The sequence below is a fragment of the Stegodyphus dumicola genome, chromosome 9 (assembly GCF_044657685.1).
Source record: "Stegodyphus dumicola isolate Sdum_Otavi_A_Nest chromosome 9, ASM4465768v1".
Classification (NCBI taxonomy): Eukaryota; Metazoa; Arthropoda; class Arachnida; order Araneae; family Eresidae; genus Stegodyphus; species Stegodyphus dumicola.
In genome coordinates, this window is record NC_140776.1 from 20,609,003 (window position 1) to 20,625,592 (window position 16,590).

The 16,590-nt window shown below is 33.3% G+C and overlaps 1 protein-coding gene across 2 annotated transcripts in view; it reads left to right on the plus strand.

Annotated features, from left to right (window-relative positions):
* Positions 1-16,590, plus strand: part of LOC118192022 (cell adhesion molecule Dscam1-like) — a 1,213,535-nt gene that overhangs the window by 1,154,247 nt on the left and 42,698 nt on the right. Inside the window, exon 25 of one of the 2 annotated variants that reach the window (XM_085823265.1) lies at positions 7,894-7,989. The exons of the other annotated variant lie outside the window; for it this stretch is intronic. Coding sequence (XP_085679391.1) covers positions 7,894-7,989 — 96 coding nt within the window. The remainder of the gene's footprint in view (positions 1-7,893; positions 7,990-16,590) is intronic. 2 annotated transcript variants of the gene reach the window in all.

Below are 16,590 nucleotides of genomic sequence, written 5' to 3' on the forward strand. Positions count from 1 at the left end.
AAATTAAGAGTTGTAATCTCTGTGCAATGTTGCTGCATTAGGTCACGTTTGATTTTAAATTCACAAGAAATGTTAGAATAAAATAATAATAAAAAAAAAAAATAAAAAAAAAAACTTATAAGGAACTAAAAATTTGTAGCCAAACAATTGGCATAATCTACGTTACTAGTTGCGAAGGGCGCAAACAATTGTTAAAAAATAAAATCTGAAAGCTTTCAGATTTTATATTATACCCAAACGTCTGTTTATTTTTTTCCATTTACAGACACACACACACAAGTTTCGAGAGAATTTGGGCTAGCTCCACATTGTGCTAGAATTTTATTTATAAACATCATATATTTAGAATTTCTGATCGGCAGTCTCGCGCGCTGGAGATCAAATTTTATTTATTTATTTATTTATTTTTTGTCTATAACGATGCTACTGCTCGCTTTGAAATCGTCGAATTTTAATTAAAAATTCATAAACGCTTTACAAAATATGAAATAGACAATAAAACAAATTCGAAATCCCAAATTCGGTCTTCCAGGTACCCATGTTCGAGTGGAGGACAACTTTATTTAAAATTTGATATTTTTTTTTTATCACAGTGCGGGAAACATGCATACATTCATGCAGATTCTTCATTATTTTGTTTCTTTAAATATAATATAGGGCGATAATATTTGGTGGCAACAATATAAAAAGTGATTCGGCCATTTAAGGTGATTCTACGCAAATTGCCGTTTCGAGACTGATACTCCTTCTGCGTTAACGCCCAATTGGGTTTTAAAATAATCGCATTTCCTGACTTTGCACTATAATTCAAGTAGAAAAGATTTGATACAGTTTAGAGTTAATTAAAATTTTATGTTATGATAACCGATGCATAAACGGAGCTTAATCAATAAAATTGAGTGATTCTTCTCCAAACAAATGATAAGACTAAAACTTTTGATTGAAAATAAAACCTATTGAATTATACTCAAACAGCAGTGCCTGGAGAAAAGATTGAATTTTTTTAAAAATTCAATCTTTTAACATATTGAAATAGGCTATTAACTGTAGTGAATTTCATATAATTCTGTCCACCTATTCAAAACTTTTCCAAAAGAAGTGGTTACATATTGGATTGACATAATCTACGTTACTAGTTATTTGACTACGACAATATGAGGTTTATAAACCTAAGGGGATGATCCCTTGGTAGAAGACTCGGGTAAACTAGCTCGTATTTACATTACATTTCGGAAAAATCACAAAACCCAAACCTGGAGCCAACCCTATCACTTAGAATCGATTAGCATAATCTACGTTACTAGTGAGCTGACATTAACCACACAAAAATCAAACCTAAAATTTTACATATTTTAAACAGCCAATATTAATTTCAACATTGGCCTGTATCAAGCCTACTATACTAAGGGGGGGATATATAGTTTTAATTACAATTCAAATTGCCCTTCAATGTGTTATAATTAGCTTGCAAACAATAATGGTATTCACTACCATTGATTACTGATATAGATACAAATATTATTAATTACTTATGATGTTACGTTCACAGCGACCACCACGCAGCGTACTAGACAATTTTTATCTTCTATGGAGGTGTTTACTTTGAGAAGTGATAGTCAATACCGATGTGCTTTTATGTTCCTAGAATTATTGGTCACTTTCAAAGGTGCCGTCTTAAAGAGCCTTATTTTAGTAACCTTATTTTACACTAAACCATAATATTGCTTATCTAATTATTTATGGATTTTAATGTATTTTCTGCCTCCTTCCTGCGTGCCTTGGTGGTGTAACGGATAGCACACTTAGCGCGTATTCGAGAGCTCCAGGCTCGTGTCCAGGCTAGGTCATTGCACATTTTTTACATCTAATGCTTCAAAATAGCCGCAATGACTCTACAAGCTGTTCTCCTTGCCCACGGAATGCGTCTCAGTTCCTCATTTTGCAAATGTTTCGCTTCGGACACCTCCATTTTGGTATCGAGAACTTTCTTTCCATCAAGGTGCATAAAAGTAATATTAGATCGAAGCGAACTGAATGAGTAAACAACTTTAAAATGAAAGCATGCACTAAGGTTTAGCTCCTGAGTATCGGTGTGCATTTAACATAAGGTAATATATTTCGTCACATAAATGCATTTTTATAAATATGGTAAACATGAATGTGAAGTTATATGCAATTTAATAGCATTTTTTATCTTCGCTTTAGTAATAAAGAGCTTTAATAATAATTTCTTTTTGGTACTAGAGTTAAAATAAGTAAAAGTTGGAAGTTAGAAACTACAACTTTCCAAAACGACTTTTTTCATTCCCTTGCCGAGGGAGCTTGGGAAAAAAAATCGTTCTCTGAGGCAGTTTTGTAAAGTAGAAAAAGCGAAGAAAACTAAAAATCTTATAAAACTGAAACAGAAGACGTCCGAAAATCTATGCAGAATCGATTCTGAGAGAGCCCGGTGGAACTTTCTGTAAAAGAAAATGCATTTCATTACTTGATCCCCGTTACCCATATTCGGAGAGGAAAAATGAAACATGTTGCAAAAAAAAAAAAAAAAAAAAAAAAAAAAAAGCAATTCTTATTTTTTTCTCCACGTAAAAAACGCGCTACGTCTCAGACATTTCTTCTGTTTTGATTCAAAAGTTTAAAACTTTGTTCTCACATTTGCGTTTTTCCAAATCTTTTTTTACACTTCTGATTTAAATCCGTGCATTAATCTTAGTTCAATTTCCACCTGCCAACTTTGAATACTTTAATGCTTTAGAATTACGTTAGAATTTCGAAATATAAAGTAACTCGATAAAGTGGTAACTTATCTTGGCGAAGATGCATTGTTTATCTTGTTTGAATTTCAAGCATTTTTAATTTTAGCTTTTCCATGTCATTTACGTTTCGAGAATAACGCTTTTCTTTACAATAAATCCCTCTGCAATGTATACCTTACGCTCTAAGTATTTATATAACATAAGTAGAATTTCTCTTTTTTAAGGAATATAAGGTTATGAAAGATTTACTTCTTCTGTCAAGAATAAAATAAATTGTTTTAACTTATAAATCATGATTAAAAAGTGAAATGAGGTAAACAGAGTCATGCTCTTTCAAGTAAGATTTCAGATAATGAAATTTGTTATAGTTATGCACAATGGTACTTGCCTAGTAAATATTTCTTAATCCCTAAAGCTATATTGGCTCACACTGTAGTTATAATAATTTAACACTTCTTCATTTATACAAGCTCAGTATAAATGTGTAGAGACATTAGGATTTTTAGAAGCAAGAGAGATTGAAAAATTAGCAACAGCCTTCGCCGGGAATCGAACCACGGACCTCTGAATGCTGGCTCAGTGTCTTGACCACTACACCACGAAGACGCGCTAGGAAGGTGGGAGAAATACCTTACATACTCATCCTTTTAAAGGGCGACTGGGGTTTTTAGGGGACCAATCGCCAAATCCTGGGTGCGGAGAATCATCATCCAACACCCTTTTAGTTCGGGCGCCACTGTAGAGACATTAGGTATTTTGGAAGCAGACAAGATGAAAACTGAGCAAATGTCTTCGCCGGGAATCGAACCACGGACTTCTGGAATACCGGCCCAGCGTGCAGAACCACTACACCACGAAGGCACGTCAAGAAGTTGGAGAAATACCTTATAAATAAAGAGATGAACATAATATAAAAAAAGGATTACTGATTTTATTCACATTCCCAAATAGAAGAAAACGGCCAAGCTATTACTGTATTTAACCATGTCCAAAATCGTATCGGTTTCCATAGTTCTAAGGATCAGAAAAGTATACCGGGTGTTATTTTGCAGATCCATGAAAACTGAAATATGGCAATTAATTAGGATGGCTTCCAAGGAACGAATCACCAAATACAGCAGAGAGAACACAAGGCAGTTCAAAGGCGTTGTAACATTTTTTTTTTGTTTCGTAAGCCACTGTTGGAGTCAAGACAAAAATTTAGGTATGGGTTATAGGCAAGAAGAGGTATTCTTTTGTGGAATACAGGTATTATGTCAGTCTTGCAGCAAGAGTGGAATTTTATATGGGAAAAGCTCTCATGATACATGAATTTAAACTGCAGTTGTCTCAAAAGGACAGTGGTGCCATTGGTATTTTTAATGGTGCTTGCGTATGAAATGTACTTTAACCCTCTGAAGGTCAAAACGTCCGAGACGCTCTTTCATTCAAACGGGGACAACCGCCGAGATTGTTGTTTTTCTCTTTCCTCCTAGGTATGCAGTAGCAGGTGCATGTTTCCAAATGCATTGTATCACTTTACTGCAGACAGTTTGTCCTAAAAGGCTAATGGAAGGTTCTTGTTAGGAAGTAGAAAGGATGTCATTTGAAAACTTGACACCTCTTTATGCGTTAATGGGCGGGGGGGCAGGCGTTTCGGAATTTTAAGCATACAGCTTAGCGAAGACTTCGGCTTTCTAAGGGTTAAATATATATATATATATGAAATATTCTTTAACTGTATTTAATATATGTGTGTAAGGTGAAAATTAGGAGATAGGCTATATGTTAAACACTCACTGTAACTGACAATACTCTTTAGGCTTTCCAATTTAGTTTTGTTATTATTATTTTTTTTTTCATCCTCAAAGTAGTAACTGCTAATAATAAAACTCAACTATGCCATTTCAAAATTAACCCATGTTATATGATTCTGGTTAATGCTAAAGACTCAGGTAATTATATAAGGCTTCAGGCAATCTTCACTTCAAATTTGGGAGTCCAAACTTCATATTAAGCAGTAGGAATTAATATAAACAATATCCATTTATTCTGGAAGAAAGCTTTCATATTAGACACGTTGCACTCTTGCTTTTACTTGCTGTCCTGCGGGCATGCTACCACATACCACTTTTTTATTAAATGCATCGGCATAACGATGTAGAAAAACATACATGTGATCAAAAGGGGAGGTGCAGATTGCAGGCAAAGAATTTTGTTATCAAGTTAAAAAATATGCTTCAACAGAAATTAACTATATTGAATTGGCCTCGAGGACTGCTGCTACTGTTTTGAAAATCGAGAAAAAATTATAATCCCGAAAAGAGATGTTCATGAAAAATAATTTTATTTATAATTTTTGAGATTATGAATCCTTATTTTTTTTTCGTGGGAAATGTGTGCTTCCACTGCTTTAGCTAGCATTTTATTTAACATCATTGTCCAATTAAAACTCATAAGCAGATGCCCGGTTGCAAATTTAGTTTGTTGTAGCATTCGATTTTTAGATACGTGGTGGATAAAGACAGCTTCTTATCGTTATTGAGAAGGTTAGATTAGGTTATTTAATTGCGGCAAAGCCTCGAGGACTATCTGCTTAAGGGGAGGGATGCCTTCGTCGAGGATTTCCTAAGGGAAACTGGCTCGTATACACGTTACACATGGGGAATACCACGAAAATACCCATGCAGCCAGCCCGTTCGCGGGATTCGAAACTACTAGTGTTCAGCGGCTTTACCGCTCGGCCGCTGGTAGGCATCATCGTTAGTAAGAAAACCGCCACAAACAAAAAACCAGGGAATAATGCGCAGAAATGTTTGGCAAATAATATATTTTTTTTTTTTATTATTTTCTTAAAAAATTGAAATAAAGAAAATAATTTTTGCTCGAGAATTACTCAAAGATCCACAGAAAGTTACTTGCATATTCCTGAGAATTTAGCGAATCATGGTTTGAAAATATTGTGAAATGCTGTATATAAGTTGCATACATAGTGTCCCATAAATATTGGTACAGACGTTATGATTAGATACAGAATCTCAAGAGGATTGCGAACTGCATAGCATTACACTTTACCATGACGTTTCTGGTCATGGGAAAATGGTATCAGAGGCAAAAGAAATGAAGGAACACAAGACAGAGATTGCCAGATGTATTTAATGCCCATAAATACTGCGTAATATTGTAGTAGATGATACTATTTAAAAATGTTGCAAAAGGTGCTCAAAGTTTCCACCAATACAAGCGATGCATGCGTTACACTGACGTACCATAGATTAGCGGACACGGTCAAAAACACCTAGATTTCTTTGGATATCTGCAGCAGTGCACGCGGTACTTGCAACCAAATCTATTTGAACTAGACAGTTATTTTATACACAACAGCTTTAAGTGCTTCCCAAAGAAATAAATCGAGATTGGTCCTATCCGGAAAACTTGTGTCCACCACGGCATGTTTATTATTAATCAAACGACACATCTAAGTGTCTTTAGAGACAACTTTCATAGCGGGGAGGTACCACCATCATGTTGAAACCACATGTTGCATCTCACATTTCGTGACACATGGTGAAGTAAGCCTAACTGAACTTGTTTCAAAAGGATGATATAATTTGTTGATGAAATAGGTGTTGGCAACAGGTAAGGACCGACTAAGCACTTTCTGATCGAAACAGCGCAAAGAGTTAGTGACCAAACAGCAAGTTAGTGACCAAACAGCAAGTTAGTGAACAGCCCTCGCGAACAGCCCCACCTAGTGCCATACAATGACATTTGCTGCCATAGATTGCTGTGCAAGTCTCAATCCTTTTCACGTGTCCTTAAAAAGTTTGTACCAACATTTATGGGGCACCGTGTATACATAAATATGTACAGTTTATTGACCCAAATTAACTTTATTTCTACGTTCAATTTGTACTTAAAATTGTCTTCATATTTAAAAGAACAAGTAGTCATGAAACATTACTGAAATATTTTACAATTCAAGATTATGCATAACTAAAGATATGCGCAATCACAGATAATTCATCAAATATTAGTATAGATATCCGTTTGAACAGTTTTAGACGACAACTGAAATAGTTATGCGTCTCGTAATTATAATTGTTTTTATGTATTTTTGCAATCCTCTTTGCGTTTGCGATTTTTAAATAATTTTTTTTATTACTGAGTAAAAAGGGTGTGTCAAAAATATTTTATTCAGGTTTGTAATGGATTCATTGTATACTTAAATACAGATGAAAATTTTGAAGCAGCGGTGCTTTCAAGTTCTAATATTCAGTTCTAATATAAAAATACATATGAATAACATAAAATATTTAATTGTATAAAAATACATATGAATAACATAAATATTTAATTGTGGCAAATTCCATTTTAAAACATATTTTTGAATAGCCCAAATTTCCAGATTTGCATGAAGAAATAATGACGATAATTATTTGAGCAAGATTTGATATCGTAAGACAATTATTTTACATAGCGTAAATATGTTTCTTTAAAACATGTCAGAAATGCTGACATATTTTCGCATACTGGTATACAGCAGAAGCAAAACAAAAGTCATTAATCGGCAAATAGCATAACTTTCAAATGTGCAGAACAAAAAATGCAGATTTTTAATGATTTTTTACTATTCTAAAGCTTCAAATATGAAATCTGCGTTTTATTAGAACTAATCAAAGTATTTATTTATTATGTATCGATAAGGGTGGGAGAGAAGATACATAAGAAAGTGATAGGCAATCATTTCGCTGTTCTGTAGCTAAATGCTATTTTGCATTACTGGAGAGGGGAGGGGGAGAATAAACATTAGAAATGAGCTCAAAATTACATAAATGCCTGCATTTTGTTAATTTTAAAATTTTCTGAAAGAACAAGACTACTATTTTGTGTCAAAAATGATAGCTTTGAGGTCTTTTAGGCCTAACCGAAAAAAAGTTACTCCAAGTGTTCTTTTAATGTCATAAAGACGTGGATGAGTTCGCCGTAGGCAAATTGATTCACACTGAGGCTAAGACATATATGAGAGTTATTTATGTTAATAGAAGAGCGAAATACTTCATATATTCACAAAAATTCTTGTTTAGTCCTTTTAGAAATGTAGGGTATATGAGGTGAAAAAGCTTTTATTCTAAACATTGTGTTTTGTTTTAATCAGGGCCCATGAGGCCATCCTGATGGAGTCATCGGGTTGGAGTTTGATAGTTACACAAGTGGCCCCCAAACATGGCGTTCCCAGCTGGTTATATAATAAGTGAGTCCTTTTCAAATTTTTACTGCGCCCGAATGCGTATATGAAATTTTCAGTCTCTAAATTATTTCTAGTTAATAGACTGGTATAAATAAATTTACATTTTTCTTTTAGCTTTATGCAGCTTTTTTAAGCTCATTCGAAAAGTGTTACAATGAATGAATAAATAAATAAAGGTGAACAATGTAATTTTTATTAAAAAAAAAGAAAATTTATATATTTTTTTAAACCAAGGTAAGCAAAATAAAATTAAGCTTCAATTTATATAGAAACGATTTTTTTTTTCTTTCAGTTGTTAGTTTAACCTCTTTAATTTAAGACTGGATATACGGCGAAGTTTAACTTTTCCCTCAGAAATCCTAACATTGTTCCTAAATAAACAAATTTGAGTTTTAAATTCGATGCCTTGGAATGTGGTAATTCTGTGAAATCTAATCTAAATTCCGTGGACATTCTGTGGAATCTAATCTAGATTGAAAGCGAGACCCAAGGCAAAATATGCAATTGAAGTTCATGTACAGTTATATACCGGTAAAACAGAAATCAAGATAAAATTAAGTTATTAGAAATTATAGTTTAGAAATTTAAATGCTTTAATAAAAAGTGGATTATCATTGTTATCAATGAAATAATGTTTACAGAAAATATTATATACATGTTAATAGTAAAATTGTGTACGATTAAAAAACTCATTTATGTAAAAATTAAAGCTTAATTTTAAATTTTAAGAAGCTTTAATATTAAAAATGCATAACTGCTTGTCTTCATTTCTTGGGTTAATTATGTCTGTAAGATTTTATTGAAAGTAAACAGTAATTGATTATAATATACTTTTAAATCTTATTTTAAAAATTTCACAAAATTAAGTCAAATAAATGCAGTAAAGTTGATCCTAGTAAATAAATTCAGTAAGAATTTTTCATATCACATGTTATTATTTTATTTTTAATTATCAATTATTAACTATTATTTATTAATTAAATTATTAATTAATCATTATTTATTAATAAAGAAATTAATTGAATAATCAGCTAAATATTCTTTATAACATTTATTTGATCATTTTTTATAATTATTGAAAGGTCTTCATTAGATTGAAGTCCTCTTTTTCTTTTGATTAATCGGACTGCATGGCTTAAGTACGGTTTTCCTGGAAACAACTGTGCAGTTCTAAATGTACACATGCGGGGCGTTAAGAAAGGTTGTGCGATTAAATAGCTCTTGAAAGTTTGGTATTAAATTCATTTCTTAAATACATAAAAGTGGAATGAATAAAATCTTTTGACAAGGATAATTTTGGACATGTGGCACTTTTTAGTAAAAATGCATGAATATTGAAATTTTATGTGTGGCCTAAAAGTGAAAAAAAAGTAAATTAGAAGATAAACCAGTGAGTAAATTTAATTAGAATTAAGTAAGTCGTCAAATGAAATAAAAGCTTCCATACGTATGCTTTTAAAGAGCTCAGATATCATGATTAAACTTTTGGGGTTTCGCATAGAAATATTGTAACAGATAATTAAACATGGCAATGTACTGGAATACGGAAGTGTGAAAAATGCCTTTCATGTTGTAAATGCATTAGTTTAAAAGCACGGTTATCAAACTACCATTTTCAGAAAAGCTAAAACTCACAATTTTGTATTTAATAAAATTTTATTTCACACTTAATATTATTTATAGCTAAATAATTACTTTTAATGCATGTTTAAGACTTTACGCTTCTACGATTTGATACTCGGTTCTTTAAGCTAATAACCGATGCGGTTAATCAGTGCAGAGATCTCGGACTGATTTTATTATCCGATTTTTTTGTATGTCGAGTATATAATATGGTTGCTAATATTGCATAATAGCAGAAATCTAAAAGATTAACGATCATTTCTAGAAAGCAGATGATTTGTAGACCATTGATGGCTCCATATGATAATTACTAGACAATACTCTGAAAAATGGACATCACTACGAAACAGTCAATTGCATAGAGATTCTTCTGTAGAGTGATTTAATTTTTATACGGCCATGTAAAGAGTAATGACTGCTTTCATTATGAGAGAAGATTAAGTCGTAAAGACAAGTAAATACGCCCACTCTAGTTTTCTTAATGTTATAGCAGAAAATGTGCGTGAAGATAAGCTAGTTAAAACACCTAACCTTTATTCTGCTATAATAAACATGTTAATAAATTTTGGGTTAAAGTAAAGCAATGTAACGAAATGTTATTAGTATATCTACATTAGACAGACATTGCAGTGAGTGAACAGGTATATTCACTTTTGTGGCTGCATTAATATTGTGTTAATCTTTCGCGTTAAAAAATAAGGTGGAAATGTTGTGTATAGACATGCATTTATTGTTATTTATATGACTAATAACAATGAGCATTTAGATAAAATAAATAAATAAAAAAATGATATAGCAGTGAAGGAAAATAAATATAGCACAAGTGCATTGTAGAACCTTTTAAGGTTTTTCAAAGCAAGAAACAGAAAAAATCAGCAATGCCATCACTGGGATTCTAACTCTGGTTCTTCCGGACGTGTTTTTCAATTGAGAACACAAAGATACACGGTGAGGATAGCAAAAAGTCCTTTTACATAAATTTTGAAGGATTTGTTTTGTTATTCCAGATTTTCTATGAATAGTTTTATCAGAAATAAAATCTGTTACAGAGCATTTACTTATTTGAAGGAAACAAGTTTTATCCAGTAATAAATGAGTTTACTAAAATGCTAGCATTACTACTTGTCTATTTATTTTACAATATAATTTAAAAATTTAGAATATCTTACGGAAGAAAAATTACAGGGTTTACAGCTTAGTAATCATTGAACACTGACAAGTAAACCTTCTCTTCTTTGATAACCGTTTTTCCGGAAACCCATAATATTTTCTGAAAGCTTATCTCACTAGTACAAAAACTGTGAAATCCTAGGGGCAGAGGGACAAGCGTTTAGGAGCTATTGAGCCCACAAAGTATCATAGATGGATATATTTCCTTAATGACGTCTCTATTTCTTCTATGTTCATGCATTATCTGCTTCCGAAGTACCTAATGGTAAAGTCCTATAAAAGGAACTAGTACCTGAAGGATTTACGGGAAAGACCAAGCCTCTGGATATTCATTTTTTTCAGACACTACAAATCTTTTGTTCGTTGCATAAGGACAGAATCATTATCGAGACACAGAAGCACATTTGGCATCGCGATAGTTTTCTGGCTCTGCAGTTTTTTTCACTATATCAATTCAGCGCTCATCTTGTTAAGAACGTAATTAAGTATGCTTTTTATGGCAAATACTTGGACGACGAACCTGGAATGTGGATAGCGCCAATGGATTACTGCTTCGATTCGTTGACAAATGATAAGTGTGCAATGTATGAGGCTATAGCTTTTGTAAAATGTACCCAGTGTGAACTGTCTTTCTGCCCTTATCACTGTTTATTTGATGAATTGCACATTGATTCCTTCTTGTAATACACATTTTCAATACTCCAACGTATACCGTTTTCTTTTCAACGAGATGTTTCTTTCTTTGCATTGAGATCCCAACCTTCTTACCATATCATTAGTTCATATAAATACGTGAAACGAGCATTTTAGCGACTTTTGGTGTCATGTTTCCAACACTTTTCTGATACTGTTTGGGCCCTATAGCTCTTAATCGCTTGACCTCTGTAACTAGGATTTCGCAGTTTTCCTACTTGTGATATAAGCTTTCAGAACATGTATGGGTTTCCGGGAAACTGGTATCAAAAGAGAGTAGGGTTTACTTGTGAGTGTTCATTGACACTGAGTGTCCATTGACAGAGGTTTCGATAATCCTAGATGATTATGATCCCAATTACCTCAGATAATTGAGGCAGCATTTTGCCATAAAATTTAGTGTTTTTGTCATAAAATTAATTTGTGTCTGTATTAAAAGCAGCATTTTGCCATACAATTTGATACTTTGTGTTTGTTGCTTGTAGGCTAAAAGTTCGCAGTCAATTGCAGTTTAATTCTTTCTTACTATAAGCAGATGGAATAACATTTTTTATGCGTTCTTGTCTCATATTATACTTTCATGCGTTCAAAAGCTTGCAGTAGCTCAGGATTAATATTCAGAAAAACTTATTCCTGTTAAAAACGTAGGACACTCCGAACTTTTGATACCCTCATTTACTTTGCCCGTATCTTTTACACACGTTCTGTAGATGCTTCCTTGAAATCACTTAAAATTAATGTACAAGGTAAAAATGAGAGTTTGAGACATTTGTTTCGTCATTAACACAATAGAAGCATTAGAAGTTGAAGATTCTGTATACGTACAGGGTGGTTATAATTAAAGTGACCCTATTCAGACCCCTCTAGAACATGTTCTACTTATTGAAGTTTGATTAAATTTGGTATATAAGTTATATGGGCCATGGGGAAAAGATTTCGGTAATAAAAATGTTCATAATCATCTTCAAACCCTTCTTCGACATGGGACATTTTCGCAATCCCTTTAAACGACGATATTCAGGCAAACAACTAAGCTATTGTTGCCGTTCTGATAAAACATTTTTACCAGCAACGCGCGATCTTTCTTCTGTTATCTATGATCTATGATTAACGATGTCAACGGCACGCAGAATGATTTTCTGGCTCTGACTGCTTGTCTCTTTACAAGTTTCACTAATTTGTATAAGGAATATTTGAAAATTGACATCTGCTGGTCAAAATTTGAACTATATTTTATCGAAGAAATCTTTTCAACATAGTCCATATAATGTATGTACTAAAGTTCATCAAAATATGATAGGCGGAACGGGTTCTACAGGGGTCTGAATAAGGTTCGTGACACTTAGCCGACAACCACTTAACCGACGGGACACTTAACCGACACCACTTAGCCGACAGGACATTTAGCCGACACGGAAACTTAGCCAACAGGACATTTAGCCGACACGGACAGTTAGCCGATAGGAAATTTAGCCGACACGGACAGTTAGCCGACAGGACTCTTACCCGACAGGACATTTAGCCGACACACAGAATTCGCCGTCAGGGCATTTAGCTACGAGACAGTTAACTGTCAAGACATTTAGTCAACAGGACACTAAGCCGAAAGTGACGTTTAGCTGACACGTACCCAATAATTATTTAAATTTACAATCAATTACAAAATTTCTCAACTTCTCCATTGAGTTGTTATTTTTTGCACTTATCAGTAAAATTCAGTTTTCGATTCTTGAAGATCTCATATGTGCTTTTAATTATTGTGTTAAAATTTAGCATTGTTTGATATGTATCGTGTTGTTTGGTGTATATCTCGATGCTACCGGGCTCACTGTACGCGTAGTTGGCAATGATGCTTGTTCAACATAGGCACACGAGTGGGAGGTCTATTGGGCAGTTCTATATCCAACAATGTAAGCTGAACTGTGTGTTCTGAAACAGTTGCACTGCATTGCATTAGGCTGCCAGCTGAGCACTGTCTGGCGCCGATTTTGCAATATCAAGCGGAACTATCTCCAGCGTCATTTTGTAAGGATCTTAAGATTTACTAACGATTATTTTATTTTAAAACTTTACAATCAGTTCTTATTTTCCACTTCAGGCCAGAATTAGATGTGTTAACTTGTTTATGCAAATTGTACTTGCTAACGCCCAAGTATTTAAGTTGTGGCTTTTGGCCAAGAGTTAGAGAGAGAGGGAGGAAGTGAGCCGCCTTACCACTGCATTACACGCGAGTTTTCAATCAGCTGTTGTTTGCCTTTAAGGCCAGAGGTTTAGTCCTTTTGATATTTTAAAATGTATTGTAGTTTCGGCAGTTTGCGTACTACACACGTAATAATTTAAAAGGCCAATCTTAGTGTTAGGTATTTGTAAACTAATTCAAAGTTAGCTCTTATTTAAAATTTTAGTTAGTAGTTTTATATTCAGACCACAAGTGGTTGGTCTCTGTATCCCGAAGCACGGGAGCACCTATAATCTTATAGAAAATAAAGGAAGTCAACCAGCAGGAAGGGTTGACCAGAGAAGTCAACCCTTCCTGCTGGTGTTGTCCGTTCCACACATATTTGAACATAGCTTGAATAAGCTCCCTGTTCCTATTCAGGACACATCATGTTTCCAAAGCAAATCAAGAGAAACACAAGTCCTGACAATTTTTCTTTGATGACACGTGGACCGCCAACACTTTGCTGTCTACTGCTATGCTCATATATTCACTTTGCGGAAATGCAACCTACCATTCGAGCAGCTTCGGAGATACTCATTTGGAATCTTCGGGACATCGTAATCTTGCCCTCAATCAAATTCGTTTAGATCGGCAGCCCTTCCGATCATTCGCAAAAGTAAGGTCAAGAATGATGCTTTACATTCTACACCATCATTTAAAGATCATCCATTCCCACTTAATCACGTGCCCTCCATTAATCCTTCCCAAAGCATTATGACTATTCCCAGATTTTTCAATAAACGTTATCCAGACGAGTTCATTGAAGAATGTGAGGATGGTCATAATGTTTCGGCTCGTCAGTATATATATATATATATATAATTTATAATTAGAAAACATTTTCTAATAATAAATTATTTGTTTATTACTTTTCAGCTTTAGCGCAAGCATTGCGGGTAATATTTAAATATAAAATAAATAATGAAACTAATAAGAAGCCATAAGTTGTACAACTTACACTGTGAGGACATATAAAAACAGAACTGTAAAATTAATCACCGCAGGCCTATTAAAAATATATAAGAGTTGTGGAAACCATTTTAATTTTTCCAAAATGTGAGTAGAACTTTTATTTCTTACGAAATGTGATTAGATTTATTTCCCACAAAATGTGATATTTTTCATGTTATGCTTTTATATGTAATATTAACAATTTGAAAAATAGAGATTAATACACCCTAAAATCTATCAACTTAATTATAATTCAGTAGTTAAGCAAAATTTCTAGGTAAAAATGAAGGATGTAAACGTATACACTATACATAAATTTTAGGCATAAAGTCGCTGACAATACTTCTGAAATATTTTTCAGAGATGATTTATCAAAAATATTGCATAGATGCGCATAGAAAGAAAAGTAAATTCAAGCAGCCTACTTCGAAAGTAATATTTCAAAAAATTCAATTTAACTTGCGAAAGAAGCTTACCTACCGTAAACAAGCTGTCAAAATGACTAATACTACGAATAACCATCCTCAAAATCACAGTTTTGAAGAACATTAAGCTCCAACCAAACTTCAAGTTCATTTCATTGTAAGACTAACGGTTTTAAACATGATTTAGTTCATTTACAGAAAATAATAGAAAACGCATTTTCGGAGGTTTAAGATTCTCATTCTTTCCATTATTAGAGATGTCGCATATAGTTGCATCACACTGCGTTTTCTTCGGTTTGTCTTTTCCCCGTCATTTTCTCTTTTCAATATTTTTAGCTTAAATCCCAGTCTCTTGGGATTTCCTGAGTATCAGGAAAAATCCCGCTGCGCCACGAAATATATTGTTCTCATCCGACAAGTTTCCTTTTGAAGCCAATTGTTTCAGACGGGGATGAAGAACGGGAAATATTGATCATGAAGTTTTCGATAGTATCTTCCGAAAAAAAAATATATTAAGAGAGCGTTAGGAATCTATCAAAGAACTCTTACATTGTTTCGTATTTTAGATTGTCTTCTTCTTCATCCAGAGCTCCTGAAGGAATCTTGCTGGAAATAATGATAAAATTTATGAAAAGAGATATTGATGCCAATTTTGAATTAAGAAATACAGATTTTTTTATTTATGCAACATCTTTTAAGAACAAGAACAGATGTAACAATAATGTTTTATATATTTTTTTCTTTTATTAGTCCAAAGGAGCAATTAACCCAGAAAGAAAGACTATTAATTTAATTTTGTCATTTGCTACAAGCGTTGTTTCACTTCCAAATTGTTGCTAACAAATATTATCGCCCTGTATTATATTAAAGAAATTAAATAATGAAGAATTTGCATAAATGTATGTATGTCTCTCGCACTGTGATGGATCAGCAGTACCTAGAGCCATCCAATATGGGCATCTGGAAGCCCAAATTTGCAATTTGCGATTTGTTTTATTATCGATTTCATATTTTGCAAAATTTTAATGAAATTTTGATTAGCAAACTCAAAGTTTTCATGGCAACGTTGTACAGAAAAAAACATTCTTATTTCCAGCGCGCGAGATTGTGTATCGGAAAAAGAGAGTTCCTCAGGATGTGGAACATTTGATTTTCTCGTGCCCTACATTTGATGGTCCTAGATTATGCTTACAGAACGATTTGAAAATGTTAGGAGTGACTTGGCCAGTGAACTTATCTGTTTTCGTGAAGATCTGTTTCGGGGAGTCTGTATGTTCTCAAAGAAAAAAAAAAAAAAAAGGTAACACACAAAATGCTAAAAAAACGCCCCTTTGGACGTAATTTAAAATCTGAAACCTTTAAGAGATTTTTTAATTTCTTTATTTTTTATTATTTAATGAATTGTTTTAAATAACAGGAGTTTACTGAGTGTGAAATAAATTAATTGTTGTCGACTTCAATTATGGGTACCGTCAAAAAAGTGAATTTCCTTGTTACAGGAAATGAAGCTCTCAAATATTT